The following is a 16,826-nucleotide window of genomic DNA, read 5'->3' as shown; positions in this document are numbered from 1 at the left end:
CCCTTATTCCATACCATTCACGTCATGCTCAGATCCCACATTTTCAATATACCCTCACTCTGATCTAAGTGCACTCTCATCGTAGTGCATGGACCAGTCCCTATAAAGCTGCTGAGTCCATCTGGTCCATGATGCCAGGCTCCATCTCTTGTAACAGTCTTTCAGAGCAGGAGAGGCTGTGTGCAGTGTTCACACACATGAATAACCTGGGCAGTAGTGTCCATTGTTAGGTCCACCCCTCGATCATGAGTCCATCTCGATGTTGCATCTCTGCTCTGTTGGCCTTAAGGGTCATGGGCCCACCAGGCTCAAAATAATTCACTGTCCTTCCATCTCCAATGTTTCCAAAGCACTGGAGGGGCCCAGTGGACTAGATACTTGCCCATACTGTCCCACATGCCCTGCCACTCATGACTCTCCAGCCTTGGAGAAAACCTCTTGGTCCTCCCATACTGTTGTCTAACCCCAGACAAGACCCAAACCTGACTCTGCTTAAATTTCAAGGTCAGACAAAATGGTGGTGGGTAAAACACAGTCTGTGTGTGTGCCAACATGCTGATCCCCCTCACAATCAGCAGGCAGGTCCCAAGGATACCCAAAGGCCATCCAAAACCTTCAGAACTCTCAAACGATGCTGCTGTACTTGTCCCTGGGGCTGGTGTAGCTGCTGTGCTTGTCACTGGGGCTGGTGTAGCTGCTGTGCTTGCCGGCTCTCCCACCACCAGCTTCTCTTTTCCTGAGCCCAGCTCCTCCTCCTCTGCCTTGCTGGGAAATGCTGCGGGGTCTCCTGCGTCCTCCTGGGGCTCGGCGGGCGGCTTCCGGGGAATGCTCTCGGCCGTCGCGGGGCTGGGCTTGCCCGCGGGGCTCGGCTCCTCCGCGGGGCTCGGCTCCTCCGCCTCCTTCTCCAGCTGCTCGGCAGCCGCCCCCTCCCGCTCCTCGACCGCCCCGACCTCCTCCACCGGCAGCCGCTCCCTGCCGGCCTCCGGTCCCGCTCCCGCTTGGTCCCCGGGGCCGCTATCCCAGGCCGCCTCAGCAGTCGCCGGCTCCCGGGGCCTCTCCCCCTCGGCTTCCCAGAGCCTTACGCAGACGGAGGCGAGGGCGAGGGCCAGGACTGTGAACAGTAGCCGGACGGCCAGGGACCAGTCCACGGCCACGTCCGTCCCGCCCTGCTGCTGGAGCTCGCCCGTATTACAAGTTATTGCCATAAAGTACAGTGAGACAAGAACCTTAGCCCAAGCCCCACACTTGATAAACACTAACACAGCAAATACCGGCTCTAAGTAAGTTACAACATTCTGAAGCTGTGAGATCAAGAGGAACAACTCTGAGAGCCAATAAATTAGCATTGTGACGGTCAGATCTGTCATTATCTCAACCCCTCGTGCCCCACGTTGGGCGCCAAAAAGAACTGTCGTGGTTTAGCCCACAGCCAGACAGCTTGTTACCCACTCCCCCCCCCTTCTTGCCCTCCCCCTACTCCTGGGGGAACGGAGAGGAGAATCAAAAAGAATGCAACTCCCATGGGTTGAGATAAGAACAGTTTAGTAACTAAGGTATAACACAAATCACTACTGCTACCACCAATAATAGTAATGATAAAGGAAATAACAAGGGAAGAGAATACAACACCCCATCACCAGGCGACCGATAACTTGCTCCCCCCAGCCCGACCAAGCACCGACCGATACCTCCTCCAACCCTGCAGTCCACCCAGTCCTTCCGGCTAACTCCCAGTTACATCCTGGGCATGACGTGCTGTGGTATGGAATACCTCTTTGGTCAGTTTGGGTCAGGTGTCCTGTCTCTGCTTCCTCCCGGCTCCCCTCCTCCCTGGCAGAGCATGAGGCCCACAAAGTCCTTGGCCAAACCAAAACATCATTGTTTTTCAGCTCTGTTCCCAGCTGGAAGTCAAAACACAGCCCTGCACCAGCTACCAAGAAAGAGAAAAATGACTGCTGCTGCTAAACCCAGGACACCACTACACTGACCTGATAATGATACTGACTTTTTTTTTCTCCTTTTTATTATTTTTTCTTAGAGTTTTATACTTTCTATCTTTTATTCCCAAGTGCTTATATGAGGCACCAATCCTGCTTAAATTTTAGAATTGCCTTTTTCTTTTCTCAGTGAAATTGCACTTTTTATGCCTTAACAATGTGATCATATTCTCTAATGACCTCTTGTGGCTTATGTATTTGAACATTGTCTTACTTACTTAACCTTTCACTCACTCCTTTGTTTTGAGACTTTTTCATTAACTCTCTTTGCAATATCAATATTCCTATCTTCTTTACCCTCCTTGCCTTAGAAAATTCTCCTGTTTGTTCTCTGTATTTCAACTGCTATAGGATGCCTGTAATGAAGGAATGAAGGCAAAAGAATTTTTAACAGTGAGGAATGATGACCAGCAAAAAGCAACAAGACTTGGGTAATCCACAGAAATTTCTTGTAGACAAAAGGACAGCAGAGCTTTTCTATGAGACTATTTCTTCTGAAGTATCCCCAAGGAATTGAGACAATGTTGAATATTACTGAAGTCCCAACAGTATGTTTACTTAATGTCTGAAGTTCTAAAGGAGAATGGGAAAAAAGAAATGACTGATTCTGTTTAGTGATTCACATAATGATTGTCAGGCTTGGCAATAAGAATTTACACATGAAATTGTCTAGCACTTTCCATTACAGGACCTTGATACTTAATTGCTTTTATGAGTGGGCTACAGTTAAACCTTCAAACTAAAGTTTTGCCTAAGTCTATTTATTATTTTACAGTTAAAGCAGCTCAGTATTTCCGATTACCTAGATCAATGGAATTAAAACCCCAAAATTCAGTGGGTTTTTTTATTTATAGCCATTACATTCATTAGTTCTAATATTTCATTTTTGCAATGTCAGTGTGATATTTGACACAGAAAGAAAAAGGGAAGAGATGCCACAGGGCATGGTTTCAGGCTGGCATTTGTCCCCATTGCAAATATATCTATCTTTGAATGAGCAGTGATTTCAAATTAGGGGATGGCAGCAAACTCTAGGCAAGCAAGCCAGCGTGCAAGCATCCATCCCACAACTGAGCCATGGGCTGAGGGAGCAGACTCTGCTCCTGCTGAACAGACAGATGGACCCTCGGGGCTCTGCAGGCCCTCACTCTGCCTGTGCCTGTCCTGGCTTGGGCAACCAGCACCTGTGCAGGATAGAGAACAAAAAGAGAACATCCTTTCTTTGCACCAGCCATGTGGAGGAGAGGAAGGAAGCTATCTTTAACCACAGGGATAAGGGGGGAGGGCAGAGAGCAGAAGCCTCTCGCCCATATGATAGTGGCTGGTGGGGTGTTTCCTCCTGTGTTTTTGTTGTCATGTTTGGCACAGGTTTGTTTGAGAGGCTCAGAGTCTCCCATGGCTCACATATAGATTAACATCTGTCGTCTATAATAGTGCCTTAGGGTTTCTTTTTATTTTCAATGTTTCCTTTAAGCAAGATAGAACCATTTATATCTATCTATTGATAGAAGACTTACCAGGGAGCTAAAAGAGCACTATCCTCCCACTATCATCAGCTCATGTGGAGGACACTGCTCATCACATGTTATTAACTCTGGATACCTGATTGCATAACACCCACTATCCACAGTATAAGCAAAGCTGTAAAAAATACCTAGACAAACACTTTTATGTGCACTGGAACAAGAGTTTATTGGAGCTGCAGATGCAGCACCTGAGACTAAGGAAGTTCCAGAATTGAGCTGCCTCCATGACTTTTATTTAGCCACCTGTGTTTTTGAATTATGCTACACTCTTTACTTGTGTGATCAAAGTGACCATCTCCTTATTAGTGCATAACATGGGTTTCTCTCACTGGTAATGAATAATGTGATTACCTTCAGCACCTCAGACACATTTATGACAGAAATTTCTCATCTATAACATGAGACTAATAGCTATTACCCTGCCCAGCCAGGGTCTTACGGAGGTAATCCATGCTTAAGATGTACACAGAAGCTGCAATAAGTTAGCTAGCCTAAGAAAATCCAACACGCAACCGAATGCGGACGTTATCTAGTAAATAAAGCACAAGGCTGGACTAGGTGAGGAAGGTAAAAAGAAATATTGAAGAGCAGCATCCATGAACCTCTGCTGATACATGAAGAATTGGATGTTGATGTAAATTAACATGGCTAACCTTTCATTCTCACTTTTCTTAATTTTCCAGTATTTAATTTAAATCTCATTTAGATGTTTGGAAGTGTCTTGTTTTTTCTTTGCATGAAATACATTATTGTGCTTGGACAGGAAATTATTTTTTAAACATCCAAGCAATCAGGCCAACAGCATATTCAAATTTAATTCAAGCATGAAATATAAGCATGAACTTTAGCTTGCACAGTTACAATTTCTTTCAGTTTCTTTCAGTGGTCACAAAGTTATCCTGTTGATCGTAAGGCAACACCAATTTTAAAATGACAGTATTTTCCTGCTGGCTGTTCAGCATTTATTTCCACATACCAAGAAGAGTATGTACTTGATCTGGCACTCTGAAATGGAATTGGAGACCAGGAAAAACCTGTTCCATTTTCATTATACCTTACAGAATTTGGAATAATTCAGTCGAGTTTCTTCAAAAACCTATTGCTTTTCCAAGCAAAATTAACAGTCTGTCATGCTGTTGTCTCCTGTCACAAAACTGTCATCACAGTCTCTCTGATGCGGCAATGCTGGGGCATTGGCAAAGCTTCTTGGCTTGGTGGTACTTATATTTTGCATGGCAAGCTAGGTTGCTGAAATGAAAGTCACACGACTCTTCTGCCACATTGTGGGAGCTGCCATGCCTTTCATTACTAATGTCATCAAATACCATCTTGACATCTGGATATATTCCCACCCCATTTGAAGTATCAGATATTTATTCCCTAACTGTTGACCTTTCTTACCTCCTTATAATTTGTTGAGCTATCATCCTTTCAACAATCTATTTTCTTTTTTTCTTGAACAGTGCTGTGAAAGGATCTGTGTAACACTGTTTATCAAAATAGTGGGTATGCTTTTCTATCTGAGCTGTGCATAGGGTCGTAAAGCCGAGGAAGATCTGTAAGTGGAAAGTCTGGATTGGGAGGAAATATCTCTCCCAATATCCATCTAAAGCAAAGTTGTGTAATCCTATGTTTCAAGGCAGCTTTTGGACCCTATAGTCATACCACTGGGTTTCTTCACTACATTTGCAGTATCTCCTAATGTTGTTACGTCACAAATTATGCTGTAATTGATTGTATTAAGGTTATATGATAAATTCATGTGTGTCTCATACCTTGCAAATCAGTTTAATCCTTCCTTGTGTAACTCTTTAAAAATTTTTTTTAAGACTTGTTTCATTTAAAGGTTAATCTCCTTAGATTCCAATTTGCTGAGTTAGGATTGCTATAGAAAGAATATCTAGTCTACTCTTAGCTTGAAATAATATCTACACTGAAAAATGATTGTTTTCAGCTGATATATCCAAACAGAATTGTACCTATATTTTAATTTGATTTTCTACACTATCTGCGTATTTTAATGATGGATTTACATGAACTCTAGAACACTATATTCCAAGGGGATGTTTTTTCCTAAATCTTTTCCAACAAGTCCCCAGTTTTTGTGTCTTTCATTAGTCACCAGTTTGCTGTAGAAAATAATCTTCTGAAGTTGTAAATGTTTCTTGCCAAAACTATTTTAACTATCTGCTTTCATCTTATAATCAGTACTCCGTACTTCTTTTTTTGTGTGCGTGTTTCATCACAGGAAATAGGGTTTCTATGAAACATTTTCCATTAAATTCCTCTTGAAAATGTGAAGATGACAAACCTTTCTTATGCTTAAAGAAATAGTGATTTTGTTTCTAGGGACTGCTTTGTGATTAATGGTTCATGTTCCAAATAGCTGCAACTTCTTTTACCTTTATATGTAGATCCAATCTTATTCTATCCTAGTTCTTAGTTTTGATGCAGTTGTAGTCTCCCTGGAAGATTTTGAGCATGACTCATGCAATGAGGGGAAAAATATTTTTTAAATAGTATGTTTCCTAATTAAAAGATTGCATAAACTACTGATACAAACAAACAAAAAAAAAAACCAAAAAAACCCAGAACAACTTTTTCTGTGGAAATGGTGTGTCATCTCTGTAGGACACATTCTGGCTATTTCAAACATCTCAGCTGTATGATACAATATAATAATCTGTTTGAATTCCTCTCAGTGTGATTCAGTTCCTGCATTTGCAAAGCTTTCATTGTTTCAGAATGTGTAAAATGAGGGGTAGTATATTTCTGCATGTTTTTTTTTCCTTTGAATTAGTGTCATATAGTGCACAATACTTAAACACCTTAAGTATACTTAAGTATATACTTAAGTATAGTTTAAGTATGCTCCTAGCCTGCCATCCTCTGAATTTTATCTCATAATGGCTTTGTTTATAAGTGTCTTATTGTAGATATTGCTTTCTTTCCATTTGACTACCAATAGTGTATCTTTCTTGGAACTTGATGATCTTAAGGTCCTTTCCAACCCTAACTATTCTATGATTCTTCATAAAAGAGATGCAAAAATGGTTTTGCCAAAACCCATCTTCGGTGAGTGAAAATTAAAAAAAAAAAAAGAAATGCACAAAGATGAAGTCTATTAGCATCTCAGCACTAACATTTCTTCCTACAAAAGAAATGGCACTTTCAGTGTTATACAGGCTACCCATGTAAAACCTTTATTTGGCACCTCTGCATACTAAAAGTGTCCAACTAGCTGATAAGCAGGCACCATGCCACTGAAGCAGATGGGCATAGCTGTAGAGAGCCAAAAGACAATGTATGTGCATCAAGTGTGGATGTTGGTGGCAGGCTTCCCAGTCACTGATGTCTTAACGATTAAATGTCCCAAGTTTTTTGCATCTGTAGTTACAGAAATGCCAGCTTTACTCCTGGATGGCATTTGAAAATCTTTCCTTTTTCATTTTTAAATTATAAAGAAATTTTTGAGGATACTTGATCTAAAAGGTACTTCAGATAAGGTTAGCAGGTAAAGGAAATAGTAACAACAACCTGTCTCAGTCCAAAACAGGAACATGCTCTCACCCAAAACTGAGATGAAAACTGGAGTTCCAGAGGAAGGAGGGCAAAAGTACTATTTAGGGTATTGGAGATATGCAACAGGTACTTTCAGAGTCAGAAAATCAGATACAGTCGGAGAAATGCAATTACTGTAGTTTTACCAAAAAAGAAGGAATTGAAGGTTGTGTCATGAATGAGAGAGACTTAAAGGCAGGAATAAGAAATATTATGCTATTCTTTGATTGTATCACATTTAGGGAAATAGAATTTGGACAATCTATGTATATTAGGAGGGCTGGACCACAAAATTACCTGATTTATATCACCAGTATATTCTCAGAACTGGAAGAACCTCTTGCATGCAATATTTTTAGCTAATATTTTTTGGTGCAAGTTGAAAGTAAAGGAAAAGACAAATATTCCAAAAGAAGAGACTCCTTTTGTGTCCTGAGTAATACAGGGCCTAACATGCACACAGAGCCAGGTATAAACCTTCCTGAGGAAGACTATCATTCATCCAATAAACACACAAAGTGTAATGTGTTCTGGTGATTTGAATTAAGTCAGAGATTGATTGATTGATTGATTGATTGATTGATTGATAAACTAGGAAGATACGTTTAGAATGATACTTCCTTTGAATATCTGCAGTCTGTTTTTAGTGTGAAATTAATGTTTTTTAGATACAGTCTTACATTTCTCTGAAGAAATTAGAAAAGTAAGTCCAGTTTGCATTTTATGCTCTTTTAACAAGAATGGTGTTTGCAGATCTACTTTTGTTTTATTGTTAGGCCTTCCAGTTTCTTTTTATCTCTGACTATATTCAAGATTGAAAAAGACTGAAAACCACTATGTTGCATTAAAACATATTGATCTCACCATGTCAAGCAGTCTTGCCAATTAGATTTACCAGAAGGGAATAAAAGAAGGGGAAGTGTGTTCTTTGTCTTCCTGTCTCTCCTACCTGTGGTTCATTAGCATCACTCAGTGAGTCAGTCACCTTATGTGGGCATGGTGATAATCTCACAGGTATGTATCTCCTACACAAGGAAGTTGCATCTAACCATGTGCTCACCATACAGTTTCATGAAGCTAGTTTTTGTGCCTCTAGAATTTGGCACCATTGCTCTGTAGTACAGTTAGCTCTATGCAGCTGTGCTAAATGGGGTTCCTCTAAGGGCAAACATTAACATGTTTGTCATCTCCAAAGAATGGGAAGTGACCTTTGCAACTGACTGCTACTTTCAAAACAGCCATCAACCTCCCCAGAATAATGCTGCCAGCCAGTGACTTTGAAGTTCATGTTTTCTGTCCCTCATCTGTGAAACACAAACTCACCTCGTATCTTAGCCTCCTCCCAGTTTTTTAACAAAATTTTGGAGTGGTCCTAGGAATTTTTGAAATCAGCTCAGAGAGAGATAAGAAAACACCTGATAGTCCTCGCTTATTTTTATTATGACAAACACATCTTTCGCTTCAATTTAATCTTTGGAATGTGAACACCAAGGCAGAAACCGAGAGCCCTGTGAACTCAATAGGCAAGGTCCTCATGGCTTTGACTGTTAAAAGTGTTAAATCAAAGAAAATGAAGAGAACAGTACCTGGGCAGCTGAATGTGAACCTATTTAAAAAAAAAAAATAATAATCTTATTGTAAATGGCTTCGTTTTAGCAAGAATGTTGATGTATTCACTGAGGGAGATGGATTCCCTTTATAAATAGTTGCAGTTGGCACTCAAATACTGAGGCATCAATAAAAGAATCTAGATAAATGTCAGTAGAGTTCTGTTCCTAGCAACAGTATCTATTGATTTTATTTTTTGCATTCTGTTAAAAATGAGTACTGAAAGAATCCTGAGTGTCCTGATTTGTATTTTTAATAGAGATTTTTAAAAGGCACAGCTGCTAAAAACTCCATTAAAATAAACTGTTCAGTGACTGAATTATAATCAAGATTTTTATCTCTGGGTGTTTCTGAAAAAGCCAGTGACACCAAGGAAACCGTCAATATGTGTGTAGCTCCACCAATATGCTGATGTCTGAAACAAATTATGGCTTCCCACCTTTCCAGTGAGAACCCCTTCACATTAGATTACAGCAATAATATATTTATGTTTATTTTATCGGGACAAAACCACCTTGCCTTCCTGACTGCTCATTGTTCAATTCAACCAGGAGGGAGGGACAGTGTTCCCACCCAGGTCTGGTCTCTCAGCAGGTAGGTTCCTCCTAGGGCAGAGGGATAGAAGAGGATCAAAACAAGACTATTTTAAGGTTTACTGTTGCCTGACCAGCTGAAATTTTGTCTTGGAAAATAGAAATATTACTAGAATTCTAATACAAGGAAAGCATTTTGAACTAATGAGAGAATTAACTATATATCATTTTCCTTAATTAGTAATTTCTATTTTGAGAGACTTTATAACCCCTTCCACAAATAAAGAATGCTGAGAAAACAGGAAAATAACATAAGAAGAAAAATATCGATCCGTCTATGAATATATGCCTTTAGTTGGGTGGATATGTACTGTGATGTAGAGGGCTGGGTGTTGAAGTTGCTTCCTGCTGGTAAATGTTTCATAACAAAGATCTGATCAAAAGAAATACAGGAATTGAATGATGAGTGAAGCCAAACCAATTAAATCTCTACTGCTAAGTCAAAAGGGGAAAAAAAATTAAAGGGAAAAAAAAAAATCCTATTAAAATTTCTGCCTTACATTATTTCCTTTAGTACATAAAATGCATTTTTGTTAAAAAAGGTGTGAGCTTTAACTTATGAATGCAGAAGAAGCCAAAACAAACAACAACCACGAAAAAAAACCAAACAACCAAACAAAAAAACACCCATTTGGGGATCTGGAATATTTGTAGCACCCTAGTGTATCATTGACTGAACAATGCTGAAATATAAGTTACGTGTTTCTGTGTGCTTACTTTATAGATTTTAACCCTAAAGAGCTGTGAATCCAAGAAACAGAACATGAACCAATGAATGATTCAAGCATAAGCATTAATGTATCATCAGTGTGTGTAGGGTACAAGAGACAATAGTTCTCAGAGGGTGTCTCTTCAGCAGTCCTTTGGGGATATTTTACACTCATGACATTTAAATTGCTTTGTTCTTTTTTGTTTATGTGGAAAAAAAGGGAATGCATATCTGCGTAGTGCAGTATTAGTATCCTGGTTTTGATGTCACTGGTACAAGATTTTTAATGGGCTCTGTGACACTGGGAATTTTGCCTTGGGAGTATTTTAGCTTTCCAAACAGCAAGGGTAGAGTGATCTGTGTCAGACAGTAAGAAATGAACAGAGCCCTGAAAGTACCTTTTCCTCTCAATTGACTGTAATGGGAATCTAGATACTGCTTAGAGGAGGAGATCTGCATTGCAGACATACCACTCCGGCAGTAATGTGCTCTGTAGAAATTCAGCTTTTCTCCTGCAGAAGGAGTTAGACATATTTCTTCAGGAAAAAAAAAAGTAAATCTCAGCCATGTGTTTTGGGCACAGCATAATTTTGGCACACAAGAAAATGGAAATAAACCAGAAGAACCCAAAATAAAAAAGGAACCTAGTGAGCTGTAAGTCCCTGGCTATGAGTAGATTGAGGGGTGATTGCACTCATAGAAATGTTCTGGGCTCTGTCCCTTCATCCATCTGTGACCTGATAAGGTGCTTCAGCTTTCTTCCTGACTTTTATACTTATGATTCCTTCCCACACAAATTTAGGGGAAAATAGAGTTAATGCACACCTATAAAGAATCAGGGCTTATAACTGAGCTCAAGCAGCTTGGAAGTTTATATATAACCACTGGGTATATAGAAGCCTCTGGGAAGAAATTTTAAGCAGCACTTGCTCTATATCTGGAAGCAGTGATGCTCAGGAGTAAAAAGCCCAATCCAACAGTAATTTTCTGTTTGGTATTGACCAGTTCTAATGCACTTGACAGTTCAGCAGCTTTCAGTCAGTTTTGGCAGAGAACACTAATTATTAAAGTGTAATTATAAAGGAATTACAGTATCAGAAAGATATTTTTACCTGAGGGAGCAAAGGGAATGAGAAGAAGATTAATCTGTAATTGACAAAAGGCTGAAGAGACAAGGACTTGCAATGCCAAGAGTTAAAAAAATCCTTGATAAACACAAGCAAACTAGACGTGAGACAGAAGAGTTCAGCAACTCAAAAATGGATCATAAAAGTCAATTAACATTAATTTAGAAACAGAATTCACAAAGATGGACAGTGCTTTGACACTATAGCCATGATTGATTACAAAGAAAATAATAATAATAATTAAGAAAAGCAATACTATGTGTAAGTCAATGATACTAAGAATTCAGCCAAGCAAAACTAGTGCAGGCTGCACACTGTGACAATGAACAAGCAATGAAAAGAAATCTAGACGATTATGACATACTAAAGGAGCTTCACATTATATTCAATATTTATTGAGGTTGAACTGGTTGCATGAAGCCCTCTGCTGCCAGGAACGTTCATATTTGTTGTCCAAGCTACTGGTTTTGGCCCCAAGCCCTCTCCCATTGAGTCCTGTAGGTGACTGGTGGGCAGGGAAGTCTTTCATCAGGATCATTAAAAGCAGAGCACAGTTGCTCTTTGTGTTAAGTTGCTGAGAGCAGAAGTTCTGCTTAAAACAGCCGGTCCTTATGCATTCAACAGCTGAACCTCTGCTGGACATGAATTTGGCTCCTGATCCTTCTTTGGAGTCAGGCTGTGGTTTCTGATCCTGATCTGCTCTGGAAGCTTCTATATGAGGTGTCCTGGTTTCTAGTGGCAGAACTTTTGCAGTTTGGTGCTGAGGAGTTCCAAACAGGCACAACAGGAGGTAATGACAAATAAACAACCAAGTTTGCTATCTAGGAACAGCAGACTCCACCAAATAGTTCTTTTTCAGGGTTTTTTTTTCAAAGCTAAGCAGAACTGTAGGCACCTCAAAGATTAGCTGAATGTTATCAGTAAGTTCAAATAGTTTGTTGGTGCTAAATATTTAGAATTACAGTTGTTATCAGATTTGATAGGGGAAAGATAGGTTTGAAAATTGTATTTCTAAGTGATGTATCTTCATAGGCAGAGAAAATTAGGGGAAAACAACTTCAGAAGCAAAGATAATGATAATTGTGAACAGTTGTCACTGTGTTATCGGAAAGAGGTGTCCTTTCCAGACATGCTGCGCTCAAGATAATCTTTGAAAAACTCAAGTACTGCTGCCTAGGTAGCATAAACAATCACATTTTTAATTACTACAGCAAGCATAGTAATTAAATTTTAGAAATGTGTTTAATCTCATTTTTCTGAATGAAGCATAGAAGGGTCTTGGGGCATAATTTTTTCAAATTTGGATAATTCTGAAACTAAAATAGCACCTTTCTAAAAAAAAAAAAAAAAGAAGTAGCAAATCACAGCAATTCAGTTGCTTTGAACTGAGCAGGGTAATAATCTTGTAGGTCTGGGGACCTTGTATCCCTCAGTCAAGTCTGATTGTAATTGATTCACATATTGAAAAAGATTTTGGTAGCTAGAGAAATGCCAAGTGAAGTTATATGGAGGAAAAAAAAAAACCAACAAAAAACCAACCAACCAAACAAAAAAACACATTTTCAATGTTCACAGCTATCAGAGTTGCTCACTATTTGTGCTTCAAAGGTATGTGACATATTTGTCCTTCAGGCAAAGTGACAAGAGTATTAGATGTGGGTTCTTGTGACCAGGTTCATATCAAAGGCAGTAGTGGGCTACCTGGACCTTTGGTTCTTGTGCCCTTGTGACCTTTTTTCTTTTATTTTCTTTGGAATTAAGTCTATTCTTTTAATTTCTTTGATCTTCAGTTTCACTGTTAGTGAAATTGAGATAACGCAATTTAGCTGACTTTAAGAGAAGTGAGAAGAGGGATGTATGGATTCTTAGTACTTAGTATTTTATGTATGGATTCTTAGCTACAAGTATTTTAAGATTTCAGTTTTTCCCATTCCCCAAGAAAAAAAGACTTCCTATATTAATTTGTTATGATTCATAGCAAAATTTCCAGCCTGTAACTGCACAGTATCAATAAATCATAAACTAGGTAATTCTTATAATTCTTTGTAGAGGCTTCTAAACTCATGTTTACCTGAAGAATGGTAAGCTCATTCTGCAATGTAAGAGCTGTATTTATATAGTCATTTTTACAAAACAAACAAAATAAATAAATTTTAAAAAAGGAAACTTTTACTGATTGGCTACAACTTTGACAAATAGTATTTAAATCTTTAGTCTTAGCTTTCCAGTTATTCCTCTTTCCAGTGTAGATTTCCATAAAAATAATAAGCCCTGTTGTCGTTGCTATGCCTCCTGTCATCTCCTGCTTGGTCAAGTGTGGGTTCATCAAGGTTTTTGTATCGTTGATATGTAAGTGCTGTAGCACTGTGGTAGCTTCTGTCAGACAATGCAGCTGTCTTGAACTCCCACATATAAAAATGAAAAAAAACCCCAAAGCTATAGCCCTTTGAAGAACTCTTATAAAATGTGTTCCTAATTAGATACATAGAATAGAGAATACCAGAGGGATTTGTTCACTGTCACAGACCTTCAGAACTGAATTTCCACAACAGTTTGCTGAAGCACATAGACAACAAGAGGCATGTATAACTGCATGCGATCCAGAGATAAGACATGCTAGATCTGAAGCGTCTGAAATAAGAAGCAGTGGGAAGCAGAAGCATCCTTGTATTTCAAGACAATTATACTCGGTGTTTACCTGCAGAATTCAGGCAGCAAACGTAAAATATTTCAAAAGGAAGCAGGTTAAAACATACATTTAAAAGGCATTTTAAAACCTTAAGCACAGTCCAATAGGGGCAGATGCTTCTTATAAAAGTGTATCTAAAAATTAGATGACTGCCATTTTTTTGCTTATAGACTAGGCAGTGGAAAAGAGAAGTTTCATTTACTCATGTAAGCATAAGGCTCTCTGCTGTGATGAGCAACTCCAAAGTGCCTTGAAATGTTCTGCTGGATGTGTTGTGTGCAGGGAGCTTTTTAATCAGCTGTTGCTCACATGCAGTGTAACAAGTTGTGCCATGAACAGCTGATCTAACAACACCAAGTTTCCAGTGGCTCTCTTACACATTTTTCCCCTGTTTTATCAGTGTTGACTGATAAAAGATGATCTTACAAGCCTTTCTTTGAATGAGGATGTAATAGAGTATCTCTTCCTATTTCTAGCCCTATTTTCCTGAAGCTTTTGTGAAAAAAAAATCTTTACGTTTTCAGGTCTTTTGTCTAGTTTGCTTAAAATTGTTCAGGGGCAAAGAAGTTCTTTCAAGGGAACAGACATTGCACATGGATGTTACTTGCTTAAGTCTCACTTCTTTGGGAAACATGTATAAATGCAGTATTTAGAATTTTCAACATAAGAAATCCAATTATCATCATGTGTCAGAGTGAATACTTGTATTAACACCATCAGATTATCTGTGTACTTGTATATAACATTAAAGTACTAAAATAATTGGCAAAACCTGGCAAGTTAAAATTATGCAAAATTAGAAAGAAAATGCCAAATTAAGGTTAATGAATCTATATTAACGTTTCATTCTTTTGCTTTGGTAGTTATAGCACTCCACATTATATGAAAAGCCACATGTGCCATGTGTAATCTACAGGAAAATAAATGCTCAGTATACTTAATTGTCTCCAAGTTGGGTTTAAAAAACAGAATGTGTTAAGCCCATGTATCTGTTGCTATGTTCCAGTTTTATAAGCAGCCTGTCCTCAAAGAGTAGGTGTGCTTTAGAAAGGCCATGAAATCTCCATCCCTGGAGATAGTCAGACCTCAGATGGAGAGATCACTGCATGACTTGGTCTGTGCTGGTCATGCGTTGAGCTGGTCATGCGTTGAGCAGAGATCGGACTGGGTGGCCCAGAGAGTGCCTCCTGATCTAAATAAATCTACGTTCTCTGACCAGATCTATGGACCAGAAACAGCCATCCTATAAAGCATACGTAATCTGTATGCTTTAAATTGCCTAAAAATACTTCTGTGTAAAACAATTTGAGCCTTTAAAACTATGTTAGCTTCCATTAGGCCAAAACAGTATCATATTTCTTTAAAATCTGTACCTGGTCTACCTAATAGCTAGGCTGGTTAGCAATTACTTAGTTATCGACAAAAATAAGAAATCAAAACAGGCCTAAATTTTACTCATGTTGGGTGTAGTCTCATTTTAGATCTCCTAGCAAAGGACAGAATTTTACTGTTTTCAGAGGATCTAGAAGATTAAGTTGAAAATGGTATGTCAAATCATAGACAATGTGGTGCAAAGCAGTACTCCTGAGAGAAATTAAAGAAGAATCCTACATAGGTTGTTAACGAATTTAGAGACTGAGTTTGCCATTTATGACAAACAATAGTTTGCCATATTTTTTTTGTAAGGGATGGATAGTGTACAGTATAAAATATTGTCTGCTTATTCAGAGGTGATATAGTACAGTGCTGTGCAGAAAAGGGTGTGTCCTGATTTGGAAAAGTAGTTTAAAAATATTTAATTAGTACAGGTTGGAGAAGAGGCAACAAAACACAAAGAGTATGTCTGTAAATACTTGAGAGAAATACATGGGTTGGCGATATAACAGGAGGAAATAGCCCTCAGCTATAACAGGTAGGGAATAGTGTTGTGACTGTTGTATTTCACAGATATACAGTGCCATGAGTCCGTGGAATGAAATTAGGAAACGTGGAATTGAATTGTGAACAACTAGAGGATAGATACAACAGCCATTAGAAAAAAACATTCATAAATCCTAAGGTTTATTAGATGTTGGAATTATTTGTCAAGGGAAGGTCCCAAGCATAAGAGTGACAACAGCAGGTCAAAATTCATTATACAAGATCCTCCAGTGTTATATCAGGGAAATGTAGTTTCTAGTCCTAGTACATGAGGTCTTATGAATACAAAAAAGAAGCAAAGTAGTAGACAGGATAAAAGTAGGTTAGAAAAGATGTACTCCATTTGTCACATCAGATACCTGAATAAGAAATTGGCAGCCACCAAGGAACAGACGTTGCTAAAGCATGAATACTTTTCCTATACACTGTAAAAAAACCCCAACCAAAAACCAAAAAACAAACCAAACAAAAATAATTAGCTACTTAAAATACAGTATGCCCATGAGGGTGTTAAATAATTATTAATCATGCCTTAGAATGCCACAAGATATATTGATAAAGGCAGAATACTGAAAAATAACCTATATATTGAAGTCTCAAATTCAGGTGTTAGATCTATCCACTGTTTTCTCAGATACAGATTTTCTGGTATGACTGAGTACTCACTACATCACTCTGGATTGTGCCTGTGAAAGGGCAGAATTTATTCTTCATTCTCTTTCTTATGCAACATTTTTGTTCGTATGCACCATATATATGGTCTGGTTTTTTGTCTTGGATTGAACTAATAGCTTAATGTACTATGTTTAGCTCAGCTGATAATGAAATTATTAATGTACTATTTCTGTCTTCCTCACTGCAGTATGCTGTCTGGCTGGTCCTTTGGATTACATGGAACGTGTTTGTTATCTGCTTCTATTTGGAGGCTGGGGACCTTTCAAAGGTATTTTACCATTGCATACATTTAAGCCATCAACACTTTGTTAACATGCCCCATTCAAAAGGCTGTGTTCTGTTTTACTCATCCTCTTAGTTTTAATAGAATGAAGGTAGAATGATGGAGATTTGGAGTATTTTGGGTATATTAGAAACTTTT

At 38.7% G+C, this 16,826-nt stretch overlaps 1 protein-coding gene across 4 annotated transcripts in view; it reads left to right on the top strand.

The window, feature by feature from the left end:
* Window positions 1-16,826, top strand: part of NKAIN2 (sodium/potassium transporting ATPase interacting 2) — a 551,406-nt gene that overhangs the window by 274,531 nt on the left and 260,049 nt on the right. For all 4 annotated transcript variants that reach the window (XR_009729245.1, XR_009729244.1, XR_009729246.1 and 1 more), the window contains one exon: window positions 16,593-16,673. Coding sequence is in view for 1 of the 4 variants with exons in the window: in XM_061378426.1 (XP_061234410.1) it covers window positions 16,593-16,673 (81 nt within the window). In the remaining 3 variants the exon portion in view is untranslated. The remainder of the gene's footprint in view (window positions 1-16,592; window positions 16,674-16,826) is intronic.

Source organism: Neopsephotus bourkii, unplaced genomic scaffold (genome assembly GCF_033783945.1).
Source record: "Neopsephotus bourkii isolate Nb327-2 ecotype Australia unplaced genomic scaffold, CSIRO-AGI_Nbou_v1 NB_1765, whole genome shotgun sequence".
NCBI classification, from domain to species: domain Eukaryota; kingdom Metazoa; phylum Chordata; class Aves; order Psittaciformes; family Psittacidae; genus Neopsephotus; species Neopsephotus bourkii.
Note: the sequence above shows the minus strand (reverse complement) of the source record. Positions and strands in the feature narration are given on the sequence as shown.